The following is a 22,807-nucleotide window of genomic DNA, read 5'->3' on the forward strand; positions in this document are numbered from 1 at the left end:
TTTAACTTGGTTCAGTCCAAGTGACTCTCATTTCAGTTAATTTTTTATGCTATTGTGCTGTGTACTTTCGTGTGCTTTAAATATGTGGGGTTTTTTAGACTTATTGTCTTTTTTTGTAAGTAAACATCTTAGATCTACTTATACACCTTATATTATATATTTTTTATATATATATTATTATATATTTGTTTTCTTCTCAGAGCTACATCTTAGGCACTTTGAGAGATAACAGTTTGCCTGTAAAGCAGTTGCACTCTATGCAGTGATACTGAATATCTTGTCCTGTCACTTGACAAGATAAAGCTTATAGATAAAACTTTGTCTAAAAACTACATATGACTAGAGATATAGATCTTGGATCTATAAAGCAAGTTAAGCTACCAGCTCTTCATTTGGATGTGAAGGTCAGTGCTTCATTGATGCTAGTCTCTAGTAGAGTATACATTGGACCATTAGCCAGGCTGAATGCATGGTGCTACTAGATGCTGAAGGGAATAAAGAGAAATGTGAGATATACTTACCCTCAGAGAGATTACGGTCTAGTTAAGGAAAGGCAAGCATAAAAGCAGGTATCAGGTAACATAAGGCCTTGAGGGCCAGGTATTCAGAGAAGTGAGATTTTCCTATTTGGGTAGCTAGGAGAGATTGACTTAATTGGACTCTTGAGGATGGGAATGGTATTTCAGTGAGTAGAAGTCGGGAGGCCAGTTTTGGCAGAGGAGAGAAACAAATGAACACAATCAGATATTGTTTAGCTGAAACAGAAGAGCATATTCAGACATACTCAAGGGAAAGCCCTAGACAGGTTTGACTGGTCAGGGTGGGGTGGGGTATGATAAAAACTTAAGATATGTTCAGCTGGCAGCAACATTTATGATTAACAAATCATCATTGCATCTGTGATTGTAAAGGTCTGAATTAAGAGAAGTGTGAAGATGGTTAGTAAGAAAAACATAAAATCAAAAATGTGTAAAATTTGGTAGTGATCAGGTTGTTGAGGACAAAGTCAGTGGTGTCCTACTGAAATATTCATTATAAATATTAGCAAGTTCTTACATTTTTGTGATGCAACACAGTACAAAATATTTTCACATCTTTTAATCCTAATGCGCAACTCTGCGGAGGAGGGTATTATTTTTTTATACAGCTCGTTGAAAAGAGTTTAATGAATTGCCCAGGATCACATAGCTAGTAGGTAATGCTCTCTCAATTTCTTTGAAGTAGCAGTTCTCAAAGTGTGGTCCGTGGACCCCTGTGAAGTGGTTCCAGCGACCTTTTTGTTGGGTCCCAGAAGACAAAACTATTTTCATGGTAATAACATTGTCTGTCTTTTTCACTGTGTTAATATTTACATTAATGGTGCAAAAGCAACAGTGAGTGAAATTACTGACTCCTTAGTACAAATAAAGGCAATGACACCAGGCTACTGGTAGTTGAGTTCTTTACTGCAGTCCACTTACACTTAAAAAAAGGGGGGGGGGGGGGGGCGCGGAGCTAGTTCCACTTGAGTATCCTTAATTAATCTATAAAAATGATAATTATTAATTTTATTAAATCTTGACCCCTGAATACATGCTTTTTAGTTATTTTATTCTGTATGATATAGTGGGAATTATGCATTAAGTATGCTGTGTACTGAAAAATAGTGGTTGTCTTGAGGAAAAACACTTGTGCAGTTGAGTTACAAGCTGGACTAGACACTTATTTCTTGTTACTCCATTTTTTACTTGAGAGAACAACTGATAGGCCATGGTTTTTTAGACTTGGGTAATTGTAGACATTTTCTCAAAAATAATCAAGGCAGTTCAAGGAAAACAACTGATAGTATTGTTGCAGATGATAAAATGATTTATTTGTTGCCAAGTGAAAATTAGAAATTTGGAAAATTTGTGTTTACCACCATGAGCTTGACAACATCCCAGTACTTAATGAATTTCTGATGAGATCTGCACCGATGTTAACAAATGTGTTTTGGTTTTTTTTTTTTTAATATTGTATATAATGGAATGTTTTTTAAGCTTTTGGAAGATGTATATAATTCAGTGAATCAAAATTCTCCAAATGCTTAATGCTTGCATGTTACAAAATTAGACACGTATAAAAGATTCATTTAAGGTGCAAGATAGATCAATGGATTTTAATGTAGTAGAGTATACAAAGTTCACTGATATAGTTTCAGATTCCACATTGCAACAGTTTTTAAGAAACTATCACTTGGGAGTTCCCTGGTGGCACAGTGGTTAAGAATCCACCTGCCAGTACAGAGGACACAGGTTAATCCCTGATCCGGGAAGATCCCACGTGTAGCAGAGCAGCTAAGCCCGTGCACCCCGACTGCTGAAGTCCACGGGCCTTGAGCCCGTGCTCTGCAACAAGAGAAGCCACCGCATTGAGAAGCCTACACACTGCAAGGAAGAGTCGCACCCGCTCGCCACAACTAGAGAGAAAGCCTGTGCGCAGCAACAAAAACCCAATGCAGCCAATAATTAAGTAAATAAATAAACAAACAAAAATAAACAGTGAAGTAAAAAAATTAAATTAAAAAAAAAAAGAAACTACCACTTGACAAGTTTTAGTATAATATTTTTTCCTTCCTCTGCCTAAAATCCTTCATGACTTCTCATTCTTACTCCACAATCTTGAACATAATTCAATGGCACTGTGGTTCAAGTCTCTTTTCCGACCTCTTACCTTCTCTATGCTCCAGACACATTGATTTTCTTCCTTTTTTGTTAAACAGCTTTATTTTGTTTAGTGTATTTACAGAATTGTACAGCTATTACCACAATCTAATTTTTAAACATTTTCCTCTTCCCAAGAAGAAATCTTGTGCCTGTTAGCAGTTGCTCCCTGTTTTCCCCTTTCCTCCCCTTAGCAACTACAAATCTTTGCTGTACTATCAAGAATATCACAGTTATCTAAAAAAAATTATTGAAAAACCCCTCCCTTTTCCAATTACATATCTATGTGTACGTAGCCATATTTTCTTCAATCAAATAATGTATCCTGGTAAATTAATACAAAAGCAGATATGGAAATTCAGGTTTTTTTAAATGGAGCCAGACATAAAAGATATTTGCAGTGTAAAACATGATATTCTTCTGACTAAAATGTTTGTTTTGGAAACTGTAGTTCTTTATATAATAGGTATAATTATACAATATATAATTAGCTTATTATTACTTTGAATTAATACATATCTCAACAATTTCTTAGTTTAAATTTATAATACGGTGGATATCAGTAGATACAGCCCACATAAACAAAGGCTGTTTGTTATCCTCAATACGTTTTAAGAATATAAAAGAGTATCCTATGACCAAGAACTTTGAGTGATTAGTGTTTAGAAGACGAAAGACAAAATTATTCTGAGGCAGCATAGCTTTTATACAGGCATAAACTGTAGCAGCTGCTAGCAAAATAGAGAAAAATCTGCATGCCCAGGGAGCTTACATACATTTGTTTTATCTTCCATAATACATCTTAGAGACTGTAGTTTTAAACTGGGGATTGGCAAACCATGACCTGCTGGCCATATCAGGTTCTCTGCCTGTTGTTGAAAGTTTTATTGGAACAGAGACACACTCATTTATTTATTGTCTGCGGCTGCTTTTTTATAATACAACAGCAAAGCTGAGTGGTTGCAACAGAGGCCTTATAGCTTACAAAGCCTAAAGTATTTGCTCTCTGTTCCCTTTTTTTGAGGAACTCCTGTTTTAAACTCCTAATATAGTCTTTTGGGTTCATTAAAATGTTTCATTATCTGGAGTGCTTTAATATCATCTGATTCTTTAGGTCTTGGACTTTTGACCTTCCAGGCTCCCTTAGTTTTTGAGGACTTTTTTAAGGTAAACCAAGTCATTTTTTTAATAAAAGAAGGAATATCTTACCAGAGAAACCTCATTTCTGCCCCTAGACTTTTCTGTCTAACAAATAGCGGAACTGAGACCAGCACCAGGACTTTTGCCTTAGCCCATCGTTTTTCCATGATACAGTGGTTGTATCAGACAGGAAGTGGCAAGAGGGGATCAAAAGTGAAACGGTGAATTTGTTTTTTAAAATGCTAAGATTGAAGTGAGAATGGGATCTCCAAGTGGATTTAGTTCAGTCCGTTGGACATATGAGAAACAAATCTGAGAAAGAGTTCAGGGCTTAGGACTCTTGAAGTTCTTAAGAAGGGTTTCTTGTTAAATTTTTTAAGATTGTGAGTTGATAAGCATGCTGCTTATGCAGAGTACCATAACTTAGGAGCTCGCACCAAACATATTTCAATAATTTAATGGCTTGGATGATGAATCACGTATACAAATATAATAGTGCAAAGATTTTATTTGGGATGACAGTGAGAGTTGGGCAGACAGGGTTATATGTAATGCAGACTAATTTTAGGCTCTGTTGCTTAACCAGATATTAATGGAATACCTTCTATATGCAGGATATAGTATTCTAGGCACTAGGAATATACTGGTTGATAAAACAGGATAAAATGATGATAAAAGTGACTATTCTCATGAAGTTTAGTGGCGAAAACAACTAAAAACAAGCAAGTATAGTCTCTAAAGTCAGGTGGTGATAAATGCTGTGAAAGAAAATAACTAACCAGGGTGGAGAAAGAGGTGTAAAGTACAAATTGTGGGCGCTTCCCTACACCTGCAACTCTACTCCTTACTTCCATACAAAAAAATGTGTCAGGATAGTAGTAAGTGGAGTGATCCTGAGTGTAGTTTTAAATCACACCCCCTCCCCAAGATGGGAAAGTCCGTTGCAAGCCTATCTACTTTATTTATTGATTGATTCATTGGCTGTGTTGGGTCTGCATTGCTGCGTGCGGGCTTTCTCTAGTTCCAGAGAGCAGTGGCTACTCTTCGTTGCGGTGCATGGGCTTCTCATTGCAGTGTCTTCTCTTGTTGTGGGACATGGGCTCTAGGCACAAGGGCTTCAGTAGTTGTGGCACGTGGGCTCAATAGTTGTGGCTTGTGGGCTCTAGAGTCCAGGCTCAGTAGTTGTGGCACACAGGCTTAGTTGTTCCACGGCATGTGGAATCTTCCCGGATCAGGGCCTGAACCTGTGTCCCCTGCATTGGCAGGTGGATTCCCAACCACTGTGCCACCAGGGAAGCCCAAGCCTGTCTACTTTTTTAAAAATTTGTGATACTTTTCATAATTAATTTAATCCTGATATTGTGTCACAGAGTTACTAAGATGAAGAACTGCTAGTTCAGAGTAGAGAAATGGAATTCATATGCCTCTTGGGCCATTCATCCTTTGCCATTTAACCATGCCCAACTTGTCTGTATGTTTGAGACAAGTGAGAAAAATAAATAGTGCCCAAATGTGGAGCAGTATAAAATTAGGGACTTGCCATATTTGTTTAGGCAGAAAGTGGATGAAATTGATCCTAAAGCAGTGGTTTTCAGACTTTGATGAAAGTGGAAATTGCTAAACTTTTCAAAATAAATTTCATTAACAACTTTTAATTTTGTCAAGTACATTTCTTTTCTTTTCTTTTTTTTTTAAGTTTTTGGCTGCGCCTCAGGGCATGCAGTATCTTATTTCCCTGACCAGGGATCAAACCCGTGCCCCCTGCAGTGGAAGCTCAGAGTGTTAACTCCTGGACTGCCAGGGAAGTCCCACAAGTATATATTTTTTTAAATTTTCTTTCTTTTTTCTTTTTTGCTGATTTTTTAAATTAATTTTTATTGGAGTATAGTTGCTTTACAATGTTGTGTTAGTTTCTGCTGTACAGCAAAGTGAATCAGTTATACATATACATATGTCCATTGTTTTTTAGATTTCCTTACCATTTAAGTCACCGCAGATCATTGAGTAGGGTTCTCTGTGCTAAACAGGTTCTCATTAGTTAACTGTTTTATACGTAGTACTGTGTGTATGTCAGTCCCAGTCTCTGAATTCGTCCCCCCTACCCCCTGATTCCCCCCTTGGTAACCATACATTTGTTCTCTACATCTGTGACTATTTCTGCTTTGCCAATAGGTTCACCTGTACCATTTTTCTAGATTCCACATATAAGCGATATTATACAAGTACAATACATTTTTAAAACCACTGTCACCATTGCAAGAAAAGAAAGGAATTTTGACGCAATGGAAGAAGAAAAATCTCAGAAAAAAGTTTTTGCTATAAGTTAATGAAAAACCTTATACGCCAGCCACTAGTCAACAGATCAGAGCACTAACCTTTAGAAAATACTCAGCATTCTTCTTTTTCATGCTTCGTTTACTTTATCACTCCTGACATTAACAGCAGAGACTTTAGATGATTACAGAGCTGTAACTATTAGGTCAGTTCCCGAAAATTTTAAGGACCAGCTCTTTCCAGATTAGGGAATTAATAAATTGAGTAAGGATTACATTCAGAACCTGCCAGTTTACCTTGTATGTAAATAGCTAATTACAAAATAAAGAATCATTTAACTTAAAATTTATACAGTATTCCTCTTAGGATGGTATCGATGCAATACAAATATTAGATTATACTCCCTAAGTTAATCTTCTCAGTGCTAATTGGGCACTGTTTTGCCTTTCTTTATACTTTGCAATTCTTTAAAATAGCAATATCTGTTAAGAGAGCAATTAGTCATTTGAGTAGATCTACTTTTGCTGTCAAGGTGTACCTTTTGCCACTCTAGTAAGTGATAGCACTTATTTAGGTATTGTCTCATATTTAGGAATGTTCATTTATGTTAAGATTAAAAGATGAGCTTAATTATGGAAGTTGTTTTTGTGTGTTTTCTTTGATAACCAGTTCATGTTTAAGTTCTGTGAATTTGAGAACAAATTATTCATAGTCTTAGAACTGCTTTAGCATGTGCTTTAAAGACTGTACTCTTCAAATTGGAGTACACAAGAAGATCCATTGGGATATAGGAAGAAAATATTAGGCTTTCTATTTATACCATTTTTTATCAAAAAATTAAGCTTTACTCATATTTCATATATTGCTAGTCTTTGGCACCCTTATTTGGGATGTTAAAAGGTATTAATTAGGGGAGAGTAAAGTGACAGGGATAAAACAAATAGGGTGGAACTTGAGCCCCTTAAGAAAAAATAATGAACATCATTTGAGGCTTTGGACATCAGTAGAGGGAGTACGTGGTAAAGGGTACAAAGAGAGTCACCCTAAGCACCCAGGATACCATACTTTATTTTGAGAGAAAATTCATGGTCAGTAAAGTTGGGGCCAAGACAGGAATATTTAGAGATGACGTTCTTGTTGTAACCGAATGATTACATATGTGAATAAAAGAATATAAGGTTGAGATTAATTTGTGGAAGACTTTGTATGTCATATAAGGAAGTTATTAGACTTTATAGATGGTAGAAAATGGTAGGGATTTTTTTAATGGGAATGTAAATTAGTTGGACTGGTGTAGACAAGTTGAGAGATGAGCAATGGGAGGGAAGCCCTTGAAGGTAGGAATTTCTCCTAATGTCTCATTTACATGTCTGTTTCCATAAGTAGTTTTATTTAGCTGTATATTCTGAGCTCCTAAAACAATGTCTGACACATTGTAGGTATTTAATAAATCTTGATTGCATGAAGACCATTCAAGAGAGGCTAATTTAATAATCCACCCAGCTCCATGGTGAAGCCTGACAACAGTGAGGGGGGAAAGAACTATGGATAACAGGGAGGCAGAACTTATGTTCTCAGTTTTCCTTCAAGTGTTATCTGTAGTGGAGCTGATCAGAAGTGAGACATTCACCTCAGTAGGATGTCTGGGTCAATCAGTAGTGTGTATACACATTTACTTTAAAGCTTTTTATAATATGTTATTAAGTCTCATCTGAGTGAGAGGTTACTTTTAAAGTGAGGTGACTTTTAGAGGTAATAGTGTAAAATCAAACAAGATGGAAGCTTACATCAAGATATTTTTCCTTGCTTTTCTGCAGATTTTATTTTAATGACAAATCATAGTATATTTCAGTGTGAATGTAATTTCTGTCCTTTTCCATAGCTTCCCTCTTTTAAAGATGCTTATTTATGTATAGTGCTCTGTAGTTAGCAGTCTGCTTTCACATCTTATTTAATTCTTAAAACAACCTCACATGAGGTTAGTAGGAGTTTTTGTTCCATATGACAGTTGGGGAAAAGGGGTTAGAGTAATTCAGCCCCAAATCTCATAGCTAATACATGATTGAATTTATATTTGGTATTAAATGTAGCAAGTCAGAAAGGAAAGTGTGTGAGGGCAGGCTGTGGAGTCAGAACTGGATTTTAGTCTTGGTTTTAACACTTAATAACCCTGTATCTTTGGCAATTTATATAATCTCTTTATGGCCTCAGTGTCCTTATCTGTGAGGTGAAGGTACTTACTTTAGTTAGTTTCTATAGGTATGCACTGTCCAATATGGTAGCCGTTTGCCACATGTGGCTATTTAACATTCTTTTTCATACTATCTTAATAATTTTTAATATTGATTATGTTTTGAAATGATAGTGTCTTGGATGTGTTGGGTGAAATATAAAAGTTAATATTATGTATTTTAACTTCTTAATATCTGCTAGAAAAATTTTAATTATATATTTTGCTTGCATGTTATATTTCATTTGGATAGTACTGCTCTAGACCAAGGGTTAGCAAACTCTGGCCCCCAAATTCAGCCAGATGCCTGTTTTTATAAATACAATTTTATTGGAACACAGTTACACCCATTTAATTATATATGGTATATGACTACTTTCATGCTATAGCAGCAGAATTATTTGGTTGCTACATATAGAGCCATACGGCCTGCAGAGCCTAAAGCATTTACTGTTTGATCCTATATAGAAGTTTGCTAGGAAATCCCTGGCGGTCCAGGGGTTAGGACTTCTCGTCTTCACTGCCGAGGGCGTGGGTTCAATCCCTGGTCAGGGAACTAAGATCCCACAAGCCACACAACCCAAAAAAGAAAAGAAAGAAAAAGTTTGCTGACCCTTGCTCTAGTTTGTAATTGATAGATGCTCAATGTGTTATATCTTTACTTAAGAGTGGATATAAGTAGATTAGTGATGGGTGCCAGTGGGGAAAAGTTAGTGGGGAGTGACAGCTATTGGGTACTAGGTTTCTTTTGGGGGATGATGAAAATGTTCTGGAGTTAGATAACAGTGATAGTTGTGCAACTTCAAAGATACTGAAAACCACTGAATTATGCATTTAAAAAGATATTTCGATTTTTTTAAATGGATATGAGCATGGTTTGGTAGATGTAATAAAGCAGTGCATTAAACATGATACTTGTTCATGATAAGGAGAACATGCAAAGAAATATGCACATCAACTATTGGGAATGTAAGAAAAATTTTTAATAGTTTTTTATATATTCCTATGCCACTTGAGAATACTTGCAGGTAGTTCTTGATAAAAGCAATTAGCTGTCATTTATTGCTTATTCAAACTGCCATTTACTGCTTACCCTATCTCTTTCTAGTTGTAAACATATCTTTAAGATAGTGCACAATAATACATACATAGCCAATCTCAGTAAATAGATAAATGAGTGAATACAAAATATAAATAAAATCTGTATTTTTTTTAATATTCTCTTCTGGAAGCATTTAATCTAAATATAGAAATCATGACTTTATGAAGTTTTTAGCAAGCTTTTGAGAGGAGAAAATATTAGCAGAAAGGAATCAGAAGGCCATTCCAAAAATGTCCATATCTTGTATGTGTGTAGGTCGTTTTTGTTTTGTTTTTTTTTTCAATGAATTGCTTTACATCTACCATATACAAATCTTAGGTATTTTCACACTGCTTTGAAACTGACAAAATAGTATCTGAAACTGACAAAATAGTATCTGTTTTATACAGTTGACTCATTAATTTGTTATACATAGAGTATGCCAACAATCTGCTTTACAAAATCAAAAAACCAAAAATCAGTACATCATTTTCCTTCTGACCACTAGCCATAGGATTTCGTTTTATTGCTCTGAAAACACCATGTCATGGTACCTTATTTATGAGGTAAGTTAGGATAGCATGATGTCTAAGGGCACAGACTTTGGAGCCAGATAGACCTATTTCCTCATTTAACTTAATGTGACCCAGAACAGCCTATTTAATATTGAACATCTCTAAGTCTTTGTTTCCTCATTTCTAAAATGGGAATAATACCTTCTCCAGTGAGTTTTTTTAAGAAATAAAGAATTGAGTGTAAAGTACTTAGCATATAGTAACCACTGAATAAATGGTAACCTCATACTATTATTGCCATATAATATGTTAAGTTTTTTTAATCAAACATTAAATTTTTTTGGTTGTCAGCATCATACATTTCATTATGTATTTTACTGACTCCTGTCTTTTCAAAAACATAATGAAATATTAAGTAACATTCTATTTTACTTTCAGTCAAAGAAAAATAAGAAGAAATCAAAGTCAGATGCTAAAGCAGTGCAAAACAGTTCACGTCATGATGGAAAGGAAGTTGATGAAGGTACTTGAGCGAGTGAAAGGACTGTAGAAAAATTTTTAATCCTTTTTTTTTTACCAAGGTGCATTATATAAAAGCTGCATTTGTTTCGCTGAATCTTGTATCTGGCTCTTTTTTTTTAATAACTATAGATTTTAATGTACACATCTGTGACATTATTAGGCGACACTTTTTTTCCCTGAATTACTTAAGGATCTAATAACACTTTCCTTGAAGGGAACTGCCTTGAAATTTAAGGTCTAGCTCAATATCTTGAGCAATTTAAAATCCACAGATTTTGTCTTTATTTCCTAGACGCCTGGTTTGGTTTTCTCCCCATTGTTCCTAAATATACCATCCCTAGAAGGCTGTGTACGAAATTCTTAAGTAAGCCATTTATTGTCCTCACCTAATAAACCCATTTGTTAGTAAGTATATATAACACTCCCCTGCTAGTTCTATCCAGCAAGATAAAAAAAATATACAAGATAACATATCAGTTTTTCTAAACCATAGATGACAGATATGATTAAAAATTACCAGAATAAATAATGGCAGTTAGCTGCCTAAAACAGTGAGATTATAATAAATGCATAGGATAAATTAATATAATCAGCACTCTTGGGTTTTAGTTTAATATCTAAATTTATCATGATACTTCGGATGCCCCACTGTTTTCCCCCCAAAACTACAACTTTTTTGTCTTCCCCTTACTGAATAACATTTTTTTTTCTGGGGCTACGTCAGGAGCCTGGGAAACTAAAATTAGTCACAGAGAGAAACGACAGCAGCGTAAACGTGATAAGGTGCAGTCTGATTCTGGTTCATTGGATTCAACTATCCCTGGGATAGAAAATACCATCACAGTTACCACCGAGCAAGTTACAACTGCATCATTTCCTGTTGGTTCCAAGAAGAATAAAGGTATATTAGTGGAACATAAGAGTGATACATCAAATCCAACTCCTTTTAATCAGATGTATAAAATATCGTCATGTCAAAATCTGGCTATTTTGAACTGTTTACATCATTGTGCTGATATACCCTTCTTCATGAGAGCATTGTGGACCATGTATTGGTTTACCTGATACCAGCAGTGTTACTTGTTACATACTGCCTATTAAATTTAAATTGCCTTTCTGCCTTGTCACATGAGAAAATGCAGCTTTTTTCTCATGTGTATTGCTTTGCCTGAACTCTCTAACATCTCCGTTTCTTGTAGTGGACACTTATTAAATGAAATGATTTGTCACCATTCTGCATGTTGGGTGCTTTCATTCCAAGATGAAACAAGCATGTTCTGGATAGTGCAGGTTCTGTCTGGATTTCTTATCACCCCAGTTTTGTGAGAATGCTGTAGGTGTTTGTTAAAGCTAGACTGGAACTGCAGGCATTATTGAGCTAATGTTCTTCCCAAGTATTTCAGATGTTCAGACTATCCAATACTGATGGCTTCTTGGTAGTTCTTACATTGCTGTCATTTTTACCCTGGAGACATCAGTCTGCAGAGTGATGCTGTTCATCTTGCTTCAAGGCATTGACTTGTCTTCCTTCACCTTTTCATTAATTGCCAGCACCTCCCACTTGTCTCCAAACCTCTGTCTTAGCCTTAGTACCTTTTACTTTTTTGCTTGATGATTTAGTGGAATTTATTGCTGTGGTACAGCAATGACTTCTGCTTATTCATTTTTGCTGTCACATATTAGCCCTGCTGTAGTGTTTCTGCTGGTGACCCTTTTTCACTGTCTTGTGCATGCCTTTCTTGCTGACACAATCCTATGTCATGCTAGGTTTTTGATACACTGTGATCATTATGCTTTTTTAGTGTCAGAGAAATAGTATCTTTGTTATAACATGTCTCACCTCTTGCCATATTTCCTAAGTTCTGGTCCAAATATTGGCAAAATTCTTCTTAAGTTGATGTGTTTGCTTCCAGGATTGGTGAAAAGGCAGCTAGCTGGTATTGTTGAGAGGTGGCAAAGTTGAATCCAATTACAGAGCCCAGTTCTCCCAATTCCTACTTTAAAGAATCTTGATAAACATTATAGAGCAGGAAACTCTATATATACTTGGGCAATTTTCCAGGTCCTTTATTGGCATTTTAGGTTGACTAAGAATATGGTAATTAGAGAACTCAATTCCTTAAGAACATGTGAAATATGTTGTGAGTAAAACTGACTCTTTTCCAGTGTAAGACTTTAGTACTTAAAGGAATAATTTATTATAAATAATTAGTAAAAATTAATTTGTATGTTACTCCTAATTTAATGTTGTATAGTGGCCTATTTAGTATTAAATAAATTTTATTTCTATTTCAACCAGGTGATTCTCATCTAAATGTTCAAGTTAGCAACTTTAAGTCTGGAAAAGGAGATTCTACACTTCAGGGTGAGAGAAATTACATGTAACTTAAATTTGAAGGCCCATTAAAATAGAAACTTACATATATGTCTCTTTCCTCACATAAATGACACAAAAAGGAAAAAAAGGCTTAGAAATGATTTTAATTACTAAAGTAACATAATCACAGTTCAAAGATTTTGGAAAATAAACAGAAAAATCACTCCCACTTCTAGCAGTCTTTGGTATAATTCTAGTTGTTTCTCCCTCTCCTCTGTATGTAAAACATTCTTTTAGTAACAGTTTATATGCAGTTTTGATTCTTGCTTGCATTGTTTAAGCCAATAGAGAAAAGGATTTTTTGTTTTCTGGACTGGGTTTAATGTAGGCATATATGGGATAGAAGACTTTACCCTTGTTTATTAAATAAGAAGCCTTAATACCTATGATCTTTTAAACTGCTTCCTGAACAGTATCAAATATTTCATAATAAATGGACTATAGTCTAAAGTTATATAGTACTTCACAAGTAGAAAATATATTTTATTTACTAGTTTATGACAAAGATTGAATTAAGTAGAGAGTGATACACCTTACCTGAAAACTAAAGTGTCTGTAGTAAAACATAAATTCAGAAGAAGCACCTTCTTGTTTCAGGCTTGTTCTTAACACTGTCACCTTCCTTCATTGTCGTGGTTCTCAATCCTGGCTGCACATTATAGCCATCTAGGAAGCTAGAAAACCACATATGTATATCAAAAGAAACATGCACTTACATAGACACACCTGTGTGCACTTGTGTGTGTGTACCTATACAAACACAGATACATACATACACATATGTACATATACCTGCATATAAGTGTATATACACAAACATACTAATGCCTGGACTCTACCCCTAGAGATTCTGATTTTGATTGGTTTGGGCTGAGGCTCTAGTGTCTACTCGAGAAATTTTTCATTTGATTTTAATGTGCAGCCAGGTTTTAGAATCACTGCCTTATACATAATATATAGATAAATATTTAAGGAAAGAGCATGTAACTAAGGAAAAGTCTTTGTGTTCTTAGTGGGTGAGTATTCTGAGTATACCAGAATATGTTTTCCTGTTTGCTCTGTTGTACTTCTTTTGAGCAAGTCAGTCTGCTTTTGAAAAACACTATTAGTATATATATTAAATTCAAACCTACTCATAGTTTTTAAATTAAAAATTATCCATGGTGGCCATGTCACTTTTTAAATTCTTCATTTTATTTTTAAATCTCAAGCTGTTTAGAGGACAGTAGGGCGGAAATGAGTGATAAATATAAATCAAGCAATTATAGAAACTTGAAAATATCCCAGTTTTAACGAGGAGTCATGTATCCATTTTTAATCTTTATTTTCTTTTCTTTAAGTTTCTTCAGGATTGAATGAAAACCTCACTGTAAATGGAGGAGGCTGGAATGAAAAGTCTATAAAACTCTCCTCACAGATCAGTGCAGGTGAGGAGAAGTGGAACTCTGTTTCACCTGCTGCTGCAGGCAAGAGGAAAACTGAACCAGCTGCTTGGGGTCAAGACACTGGAGATGCTAATGCAAATGGAAAAGACTGGGGAAGGAGTTGGAGTGACCGATCAATATTTTCTGGCATTGGTAAGAACTGTTAGAAAATTTTAAGTTTGTTTAAAATGCTTCTCTGGTACGTTTAAAATTTTCCAAGAATGAAGAACAGATCCATTAGTAGAAAAATCAGTCATGCTCTACAGTCATGCTATACATGCTATACAGTCATGCATATACAGAATATGTTAATGCAGATTCTTCACGTGGAGCGAAGTGGGAACTAAATAAGTGAATAATGGCATTTATTATTTACTCTTAATGCTTTCACATGCTTTTATCACATTTGATTATCAGTTTAGCTGACTGTTATAATTGTGTATTTTTAGTGATGAAATAAGTGTAATGTGTGAGCAGACTTTTTATTTCAACAGTTCACTATTGAGTTTAAATAAAAATAGTGAATGGAGGTACAGTTTGCAGTATCAATTTACATACTATTTTACAGTCTACAAAATGCCTGTTTGTAATTAGTTTTCCCCCTGAATTCTAAAGATAAAGACTAGTAGTGAGAAGCTTATTTCTTTTGAGAGCCATTGAGTTAAAAGCAACTTAATTTCAGGTGTGTTTGTGTGTGCGTGTGTGTGTGTGTGTGTGTGTGTGTGTGTGTGTGTGTGTGTGTGTGTGTTATAGAAAAGAAATCCATCTTTATGGAAAACTGCAAAAAGAGAAGGAAAAACCCACTGTTATCACAATACCCAGTGACAACCACTGTTTCACTGTTTTTTACATTTCCTTACGGTCCTTTTTTTTTTCCTGTGTACAGTTTTGTTATTTTCATTTTGGTTTTTTTATGTAATCCAAATCACACATGCATTTTTGTGTTCCTCCTCCCTCACTTAATATTGTACCTCAATCATTTTCTTTACTTTCTGTATTGTATTTAATGACCTTATAATACATTGTGTAAACATAGTATAAACTATTTCACTATTCCCATATTATCAGAGAAATAACTTCTTTTTTTAAAGAAATGTAAATGATGTTGCATTGGATATATTTGGGGGTTATTTCTTTAGGATAGATTCTTGGAAGTGATATTATTGGACTAAAGGAAATATGAACGTTTGCGATGCTCTACCAACACGTTGTCTAAGTATTTTCTAGGAGAGTTCTAATTTATACTGTCAGCATCAGTGTGAATGCCATTTGTTATATGCTTATCAAGGTTGAGTATTCTCATTTTTTTAATCTTTTCTAATTTGATAAGCAAAAAATACATAAATTGTTTTGGTTAGATTTTTCAAATCACTAATGAGGTTGAATATTTCTCACAACTTTCTTGATCATTTCTATTTCTTTTATAAATTTTCTATTCAAGTTCTTTGCCCATTTGTGTAATGGCCTCTAACTGTTTTTTGTGCTTTAAGTTGTAATTCCTTGTGCGTTAAACATATAATCTTTTCCGTTGTGCTTGTTGCAGATATGTTTTGTTTAGTTTATTTTAGTGAGGGGAAGCAATAGACATTATAGTTTTTAGTGTTTAAGCAGAAAGAACTGTTTCTTCCTATGTTATTTGCTTTTCCCATCACTTTTAAGCTTAGAAAAACTCATGTTGACTAACATCCCCAAAAAGCAGACTCTAGATCATTTGCTAATATTATTCTTAAGTTTGTTGTCCCCTCTTCCCCTGCAGTGTCCAAAAGTTGTGTAGAAATATCAAAATTTTTTTGGAAGAAGAGACAATCCCTAAATTCCTAACCTCATTTTTAGCAGTGATAAAAGCATAAATTTCTATGCAGTAAAGCATCCTTTCACACTTAATAAAAGAAATGTAAAGTTTTATCAAGTAATCTTAAGAACTATGACCTTTTGAGATATTTGCAATCTGCTTATAAAAGCTATGTAGCATTTTCAAAATTAGTACATAAATTAGAGGTGGTACTTGCTTAATGTTGCTGTAGAAAAAATCAAGCAGCAGATTAGAGTTCCTGCCTAGATGGGTTAGAGCCTTTATTGAAATTGAAAGGGAACTATATAAACTAAGGTTTGGAGTAAGTTACTGAGGAGAGATAGATGTGACTGGTCTCATGGGTGTATATTTAAAATACTCATATGTAAGTAGGAAATTGCTTTAAAATGCTGAGAAGATATCATGGTGTAGTGGAATAAGCATGTTCCTGGTTCAGACAGACCTATTTGGTATGAATCCCTGTTTTTCCACATACAAACTTTTATGGATATTAAGTAAGTTATTTAACCTGTGTGAACCTCATATTCAAGTAGTTGTAAGAATTGCCTATAATGAATGTCAAGTACCAAGTTTCAGTGCCTGAACCAAACTAGTAGCTTAATTGTGGTAGATGATCAGGTATCTTGCTATAGTAGAGAAAGAACATGGGCTTGGAAAGTAGGCTTAAGTTGCAGTCATGGCTCAGGTGTTTTCTGTCAGCAAGTCACCTAACTGCTCTGAAACTTTGCCTAGCAGGGTTGCCCAAAGGATTAGAAGTAGTTGGTGTAAAGAGCCGGGTACCTAATAAACATTCAGTAAATAGTAGCTATTGCTGTATTAGGTGGTTCTGATTTCTAAAGGTGTCTTTAAATATTATTATCATAGTTTTAAATCTGTACGTATCTTTCAAGTTTCATTGCAAATTGAAGGTTCCAAGTGACGTTCTTTATTTTAACAGCTGCTTGGTCTAGTGTGGATAGGGGAGTGAATACCTCTGAACAGAATTCTGCTTCTTTTGCATCTCTCACACTTAACTCTGCTGTTTCTGGTATGTGAAAACAGTCTTTCGTTTAGTTAACAAAAAATATTTCTGTTTAATTTTAGCGCTTGCTGTTTGAAAAAATAAAGTACTGTTATCCACATAAATTATAGCTATACAGTGTAAAGTAGCAGAGGCCTTAATAAGAGAGAGAGAAAGAAAGACCTAAATTCTTACCTGCAGGTGGCTTGGTTCATTTCTGTCATGGAGCTAGGAAGATTCTCTGGCCTAGCTTAACCAAGAGTGTGTTGGCACAGACAAATGCAGATAGGCGGGCTTATTAAAGTCATGACACTCTTCTGTTACTAGTTTACTCCTACCATAATTCTGCTGGCAGTTTGGCATTTTATTTCTATCTGCCCTTATTCATCGTGAGTTTATAGCAAAGCCTTTCAGGTTATGTGGACTCTTGAGTTAGAAAATTCATTACTGCTACTAAACTACTATCAATTCAGCACTACTTACATGGATATGCCTTTTATTAATTATATAGGTGCAAAAAAATATAAATGCCATATATACTTAACAAATACTACATAAACATGGGATGCATATAGTTTTGTAATGTTTGGTTCATGTTGGAATTCATGGACCCAGTGTACTAATCATGTAGTTTCACAGTGTCTGAAGTCACTAGTCTAGAATTGAGGTCAGCAAACTTTTTCTGTAAAGGACCCAATAATAAATATTTTAGGCTACAATTCTGCCATTGTAGCAGGAGAGCAGCCAGAGGCAATACGTAAACCAAATGAGTGTCTGGTTCTAAAATATTGTTCTGGGCTTCCTAGGTGGCACAGTGGTTAAGAATCCGCCTGCCAATGCAGAGGTCATGGGTTCGCTCCCAGCTCCAGGAAGATCCCACATGCCGCAGAGCAACTAAGCCCGTGTGCCAAAAAAATAAAATAAAATATTGTTCTTTTGATTTTTTTTCAACCATTTAAAAATATGAAAACTGTTCTTGGCTCATGGGCCATACAAAAAAGGGATGGCTGGATTTGGCTTATGAGTTGTAGTTTGCCAGCCCCTGGTCTCATAGGCTACATTTTAGTTCAAGAGGTAGAGTTCATTTCTCCCTTCATTTGGTGACTTTGTACAGCACAGATGCTATTCTTCATATATTCAGAAAAAGCTGCTAAAGAAATAGCAACAGTGTTACTGTAGTCTCTCTTAGCAGCTAATGTGCTATTTATATATGAATTTTATAGGGTTACTCTATTTGTTAAAATTTATATTTAAAATATATAACTATTTTGAATATGTATCAAGCATATTAGTGGAAGGCTAGTAAGATCATCTATAACTGAGTAGGACTTTAATGAGAGGAAGTGATTATACTTAAGTCTTTTATACTAACAGGTATTCTTCTTAACTCTTTCTTTATATCAGTGGCTCTGAATCCAAAGTGAATAGTCACCTGAGAGGGACTCCAAAACATGTACAAGTTCTGATTCAGAAGGTCTGGGGTATATAAATCCCTGATGGAGAACCACTGCTTTACATTTCCATTCTGTAATGAATTTATGGCTATAGAGCGAAGGATTTTTGACCTAGCATCTTTGAATTTATGTGCCCCAAAAACTGTATGTGAAATTTTGTGTAAGTCCTGGACAGTAGTCCAACTACAGCTTTTCATCATGTTGCTAAAGGAATGTGTGACCTCCCCCGCACCCTGTTCCCCAGCTCCCAGAAAAATAAAAACAAAAAGTTTAGAAGATAATAGTCTCTTCTCTTTAAGTGAGCTTGAACTTAAGTTGGTCTCTAAACTACCAGCACAACTCTCATTCTCTTTGGCTTCTTTCTGCCTCACCTCTCTAAATATTCATCTGTTTCTTTTTTCTTAGGCAGAAGGTTCTAGCAAACTCAGACATTTTCTAGTTCTCTCCTTCAGGGTTCTAAGGATACAGGCATACTCTGAAACATCCAGGATTTCTTTTATGCTTTATTATTTTTCATTAAGAAGAAAAATAAAACAACTTTTTTTGACTTGAAATTTGTAGATAATGGTTTGAATTATATATTATAAAAACCAAAATCTAATGGATTGGTACTAGGGAAAGAATATATTTCTGATCAGTGAATTCAATCCAGTGATTATCATGCTTTAATCTAAAATTACCCTCAATTCTTTTTTTGGTCTTATCTCTTTTTCTAATGTCTGAATTTTTCCTTTTAGGAGAAATAAAAAATAATTAAGTCTTCATGTGCAAAGTATAGAACTATTGTTATGAAACATCATTAGAAAATTCCATTTTTAATTTTATTGCATTCGTTTTCATTTAAGGGTCTACTGCTGAGCCAGTTTCTCAGTCTACCACTTCTGATTATCAGTGGGATGTTAGCCGTAATCCACCCTATATCGATGATGAATGGTCTGGGTTAAGTATGTCCTTTTAAAAATTACCAGTTTGTTTTTGGTTTTGTTTTCAGAATTTTCTTTCTAGCACCCTGAATTCATGCTTTATATCTTATTTTTAATCCTAATTTTTCACCTTTTAGGTCGTAGTAATATAACTTAATACCTAATATGTACTACTTGTAAACTGATTATTGAATACCTGTAGAATTAAAACTAAATTCACTTTTCATGATTGAGGCAATATTTAAACATGAAGTTTTCTTACAGTTGCTCTGTAGTTTTTCTAGTTTTTAGATTGTTTTAAATGAATGTTCTGTTTCTTTTCCTAGTTTTAGTATAACAGAGTAAATAGAATATACAGTAATGGCTTTGAATTCTTGAGGTGTGCAAGTTTTTATATTGATGGAAAACGATTTTCTTAGTCTAATTTCCAGTAGAAGCATAGGAAAATTTAAAAGCAAGTCACAAAAAAAGAGGAAGGTAAGAGAACATGGTTTTTATGTTCAGAAAGCTCATACCATCTTCATTTAAAACAAAAACAAAAACACAGATCCCTCCCCCTCAGATCTTAGAGTTTAAAACCCCCTGAAGACAGGAACTCTGACTTTTCTTATCCTCAGTACCTAATGCAGTGCTTTATACCCAGGTGTTCAGTAGTAATAATGATAATCAAAGCAAACACCTGACTGTGCCAGGCACTCATCTAAATGGTTTAAGTCTAATGCATATTATTAGCTTGTTTAATACAATTCTGTGAGGTAGTTTTTTTTTTCCCCCCACACTTTCCAGATGAAGAAACTGAGGCAAAGAAAAGTTATCTAATTTCCCCCAGCCACACAGTTAAGTGAAGGAGCTGGTATCCAACTTTGGTAGTCTGGCTGCAGAGTTCATGCTCTCACCCACTACATGGTACAGCCTTGGTGATAATTGTAATCATGAAGGTGAGCTTGCAACACAATCCAAAGATTAGCCTTAGACTGGTCTCTATTAGATTAGTTGAAGCCCAGTTCTTAGAGATTGAAGGAGGTGAGGTTGAAAAGGTGGATTAGGGAAGACCATATTGTGAAAAGCCTTGAATTGCTGGCTAAATGTTAGGGAGGTAAGGGTCAGTATACTAATTTAGAAAGTAGGTCCTAGTTCTAGTCCTGACTTTTGTAGTACCTCAAATGTCTTGGACTTTGTCACTTATCTTGGAATCTAGATTAATTGACCTATAAACTAGAGCAAATAATCTCTCATATCTACTTCCATACAGTGTTATGAGGTTTTAATGAGGTATTGTATGAACATGAAAGCTCTTTGAAAATTATGAAGTATCAGATAAATACAAAATACAAGAATGTGAAAGCACTGTTTTTGGAGGAAAAAAACAGTCTATCTGTACTTTGGGAAGAATGATCAGCTATGTGCAGAATAGAATTGAGAAGCGATTGTAAGGAAATAGCATTGAGGTGTCTCGGGCAGCTCTGGGTTGAAGCTGAGGAAAATGGAGCAAACAGGACTCTAGGCTTCCCTGCTTGGACAGAATAGCTCTACTTTTATCTTTTTATTCTTGTGATATGAGAATCACAATTGGCTAATAAACAGGAGACTGAAATAAACATATCCATAGGACTCTATACTTAAAGTAATAAGTATCAGGAACACTTCCTTTGTTTGTTATGTTGTATTGGCAGTCTTTTCAATCCAGAGTTACTCTTTAACCTCAGTTTCTCTGAATTTTATTTTTTGTGTTATCTTCTTTAATGTCGCTAATTTTGGTACTCAATGAATTTAGTTATTCTTTCTAAATTTATAGACTGCATGAAGTATTTGAGATTACTAATCCACAAAGTGTACATATATATACTATCTTTACATTTAACAATGTGATATGATTAATATATTGACCCTCTGGTTTGAGGCATAAACATCATTATCTGGCAGAAAGGCGTTGAATTTACCCAAGCACTTGAATATAAAGTTAAGATGCTGGAACTTCCCTGGCAGTCCAGTGGTGCTGCTACAGGGGCCAAGTTTTATCCCTGTTGGGGGAACTAAGATCTCACATGTTGTGCGTTGAGGCCAAAGAAAGAAAAACATAAAAATGCTAAAGTACAGAAGGTAACTTTTTTTAAAGATGAATGTTTATCAATTATCTTGACCATAAAGGAACAAAATCATCATAACCTCTCTAAAAAGTCAGATTTTGAATAGAATTTTGTTTTTCTTGGCACACCAGAGTGAAAGAATTAATGGTAGCATAGTGAAGGGGTTAAGAGCATGGGCTTTGAGGACAGACTACCTGGGTTTGAATCTTAGCTTCCTTGTTTTTCTGTTCTTCAGTTTCATCATCTGTAAATATAATATTTCTTCCCCCACAGACTTGTTGAGAGGATTAAATGACACAATACATATAAAGCCCTTAGAACACTGCCTGATATGTGGTAAATGTTCAGTAAGTGCTGTGGTGCTATTGATGATATTCTTCTAGGGGCATAATTAGTCTACTCAGTGGGGTTAATTTGTATTGTCTGTTTAAACACTGTTAATTTGTATTGTCTGAGAATGTCTTTGAATTAAGTTCTAACCAGAAAAGCTGACAGCCATTTTCTTACTGAGATAAAAAGGAAAATAGCTATGAGATACTTAAACCCAAAGCATTATTTCACAAGCAAATTAAATGCAGACGTTTGATTTGAAATTCCTTACCATTTTGAAAAGACAGCTCATATGGCTCTTTGAAAAGACTTTGGCAAGGTAATGGGAGAATTTTAAGAAATGAGAAATTACTATATATGGAGAGAACTATGCTATGTAAAACTATATTGCATAGTTTCAAGGAAACTAAGAAGTTTATTAGCACATTAGGCCCATGAACCTTAAGAATTATGCATTGAGAAGTCTCCTGGTGACAATTTTTAGGCTTAGGTAATTGATCTATTGTTTTAAAGTATTTTTATTTGGGGAATTCCCTGTTTAGGACTCTGTGCTTTCACTGCCGAGGGCCCCAGTTCAATCCCTGGTCGCGGGACTAAAATCCCACAGGTGGGAGGGTGGGGGGGAAGAGTTTTATTTGATTCCACTTAATTTAAAAAATATATAAAAACGAACCTGAAGTCAGTAAACATGGAAGAATGACCATAAAGCTTTATAAAGCCAGTAGAGATTTATGATTCTGTTAATGTTCTGATAGAGGTTGAAACATAGGCTACAGTTATTCCTCAAACTTTGTCTGTTTAAGCCTTTTTTAAAAAAATAATTTTACCGAGTACTTTACTAGATTTTTCTCCCTCACCTCCGCCACCACCAGCACATTTATTAAGAAAAGAGTTTAGGGCTTCCCTGGTGGCACAGAGGTTAAGAATCCGCTGCCAGTGCAGGGGACGTGGGTTTG

The 22,807-nt window shown here is 35.0% G+C and overlaps 1 protein-coding gene across 3 annotated transcripts in view; it reads left to right on the plus strand.

Annotated features, from left to right (window-relative positions):
• MTDH (metadherin) overlaps positions 1-22,807 on the plus strand; it is a 55,033-nt gene that overhangs the window by 15,395 nt on the left and 16,831 nt on the right. The window contains exons 3-8 of one of the 3 annotated variants that reach the window (XM_057734584.1): positions 10,360-10,444; positions 11,168-11,344; positions 12,743-12,808; positions 14,161-14,397; positions 16,995-17,084; positions 19,357-19,455. In XM_057734584.1, the coding sequence (XP_057590567.1) occupies positions 10,360-10,444; positions 11,168-11,344; positions 12,743-12,808; positions 14,161-14,397; positions 16,995-17,084; positions 19,357-19,455 (754 nt within the window). The remainder of the gene's footprint in view (positions 1-10,359; positions 10,445-11,167; positions 11,345-12,742; positions 12,809-14,160; positions 14,398-16,994; positions 17,085-19,356; positions 19,456-22,807) is intronic. The other 2 variants (XM_057734585.1, XM_057734586.1) reach the window with 2 other exon arrangements.

Source organism: Hippopotamus amphibius, chromosome 5, assembly GCF_030028045.1.
Source record: "Hippopotamus amphibius kiboko isolate mHipAmp2 chromosome 5, mHipAmp2.hap2, whole genome shotgun sequence".
Classification (NCBI taxonomy): Eukaryota; Metazoa; Chordata; class Mammalia; order Artiodactyla; family Hippopotamidae; genus Hippopotamus; species Hippopotamus amphibius.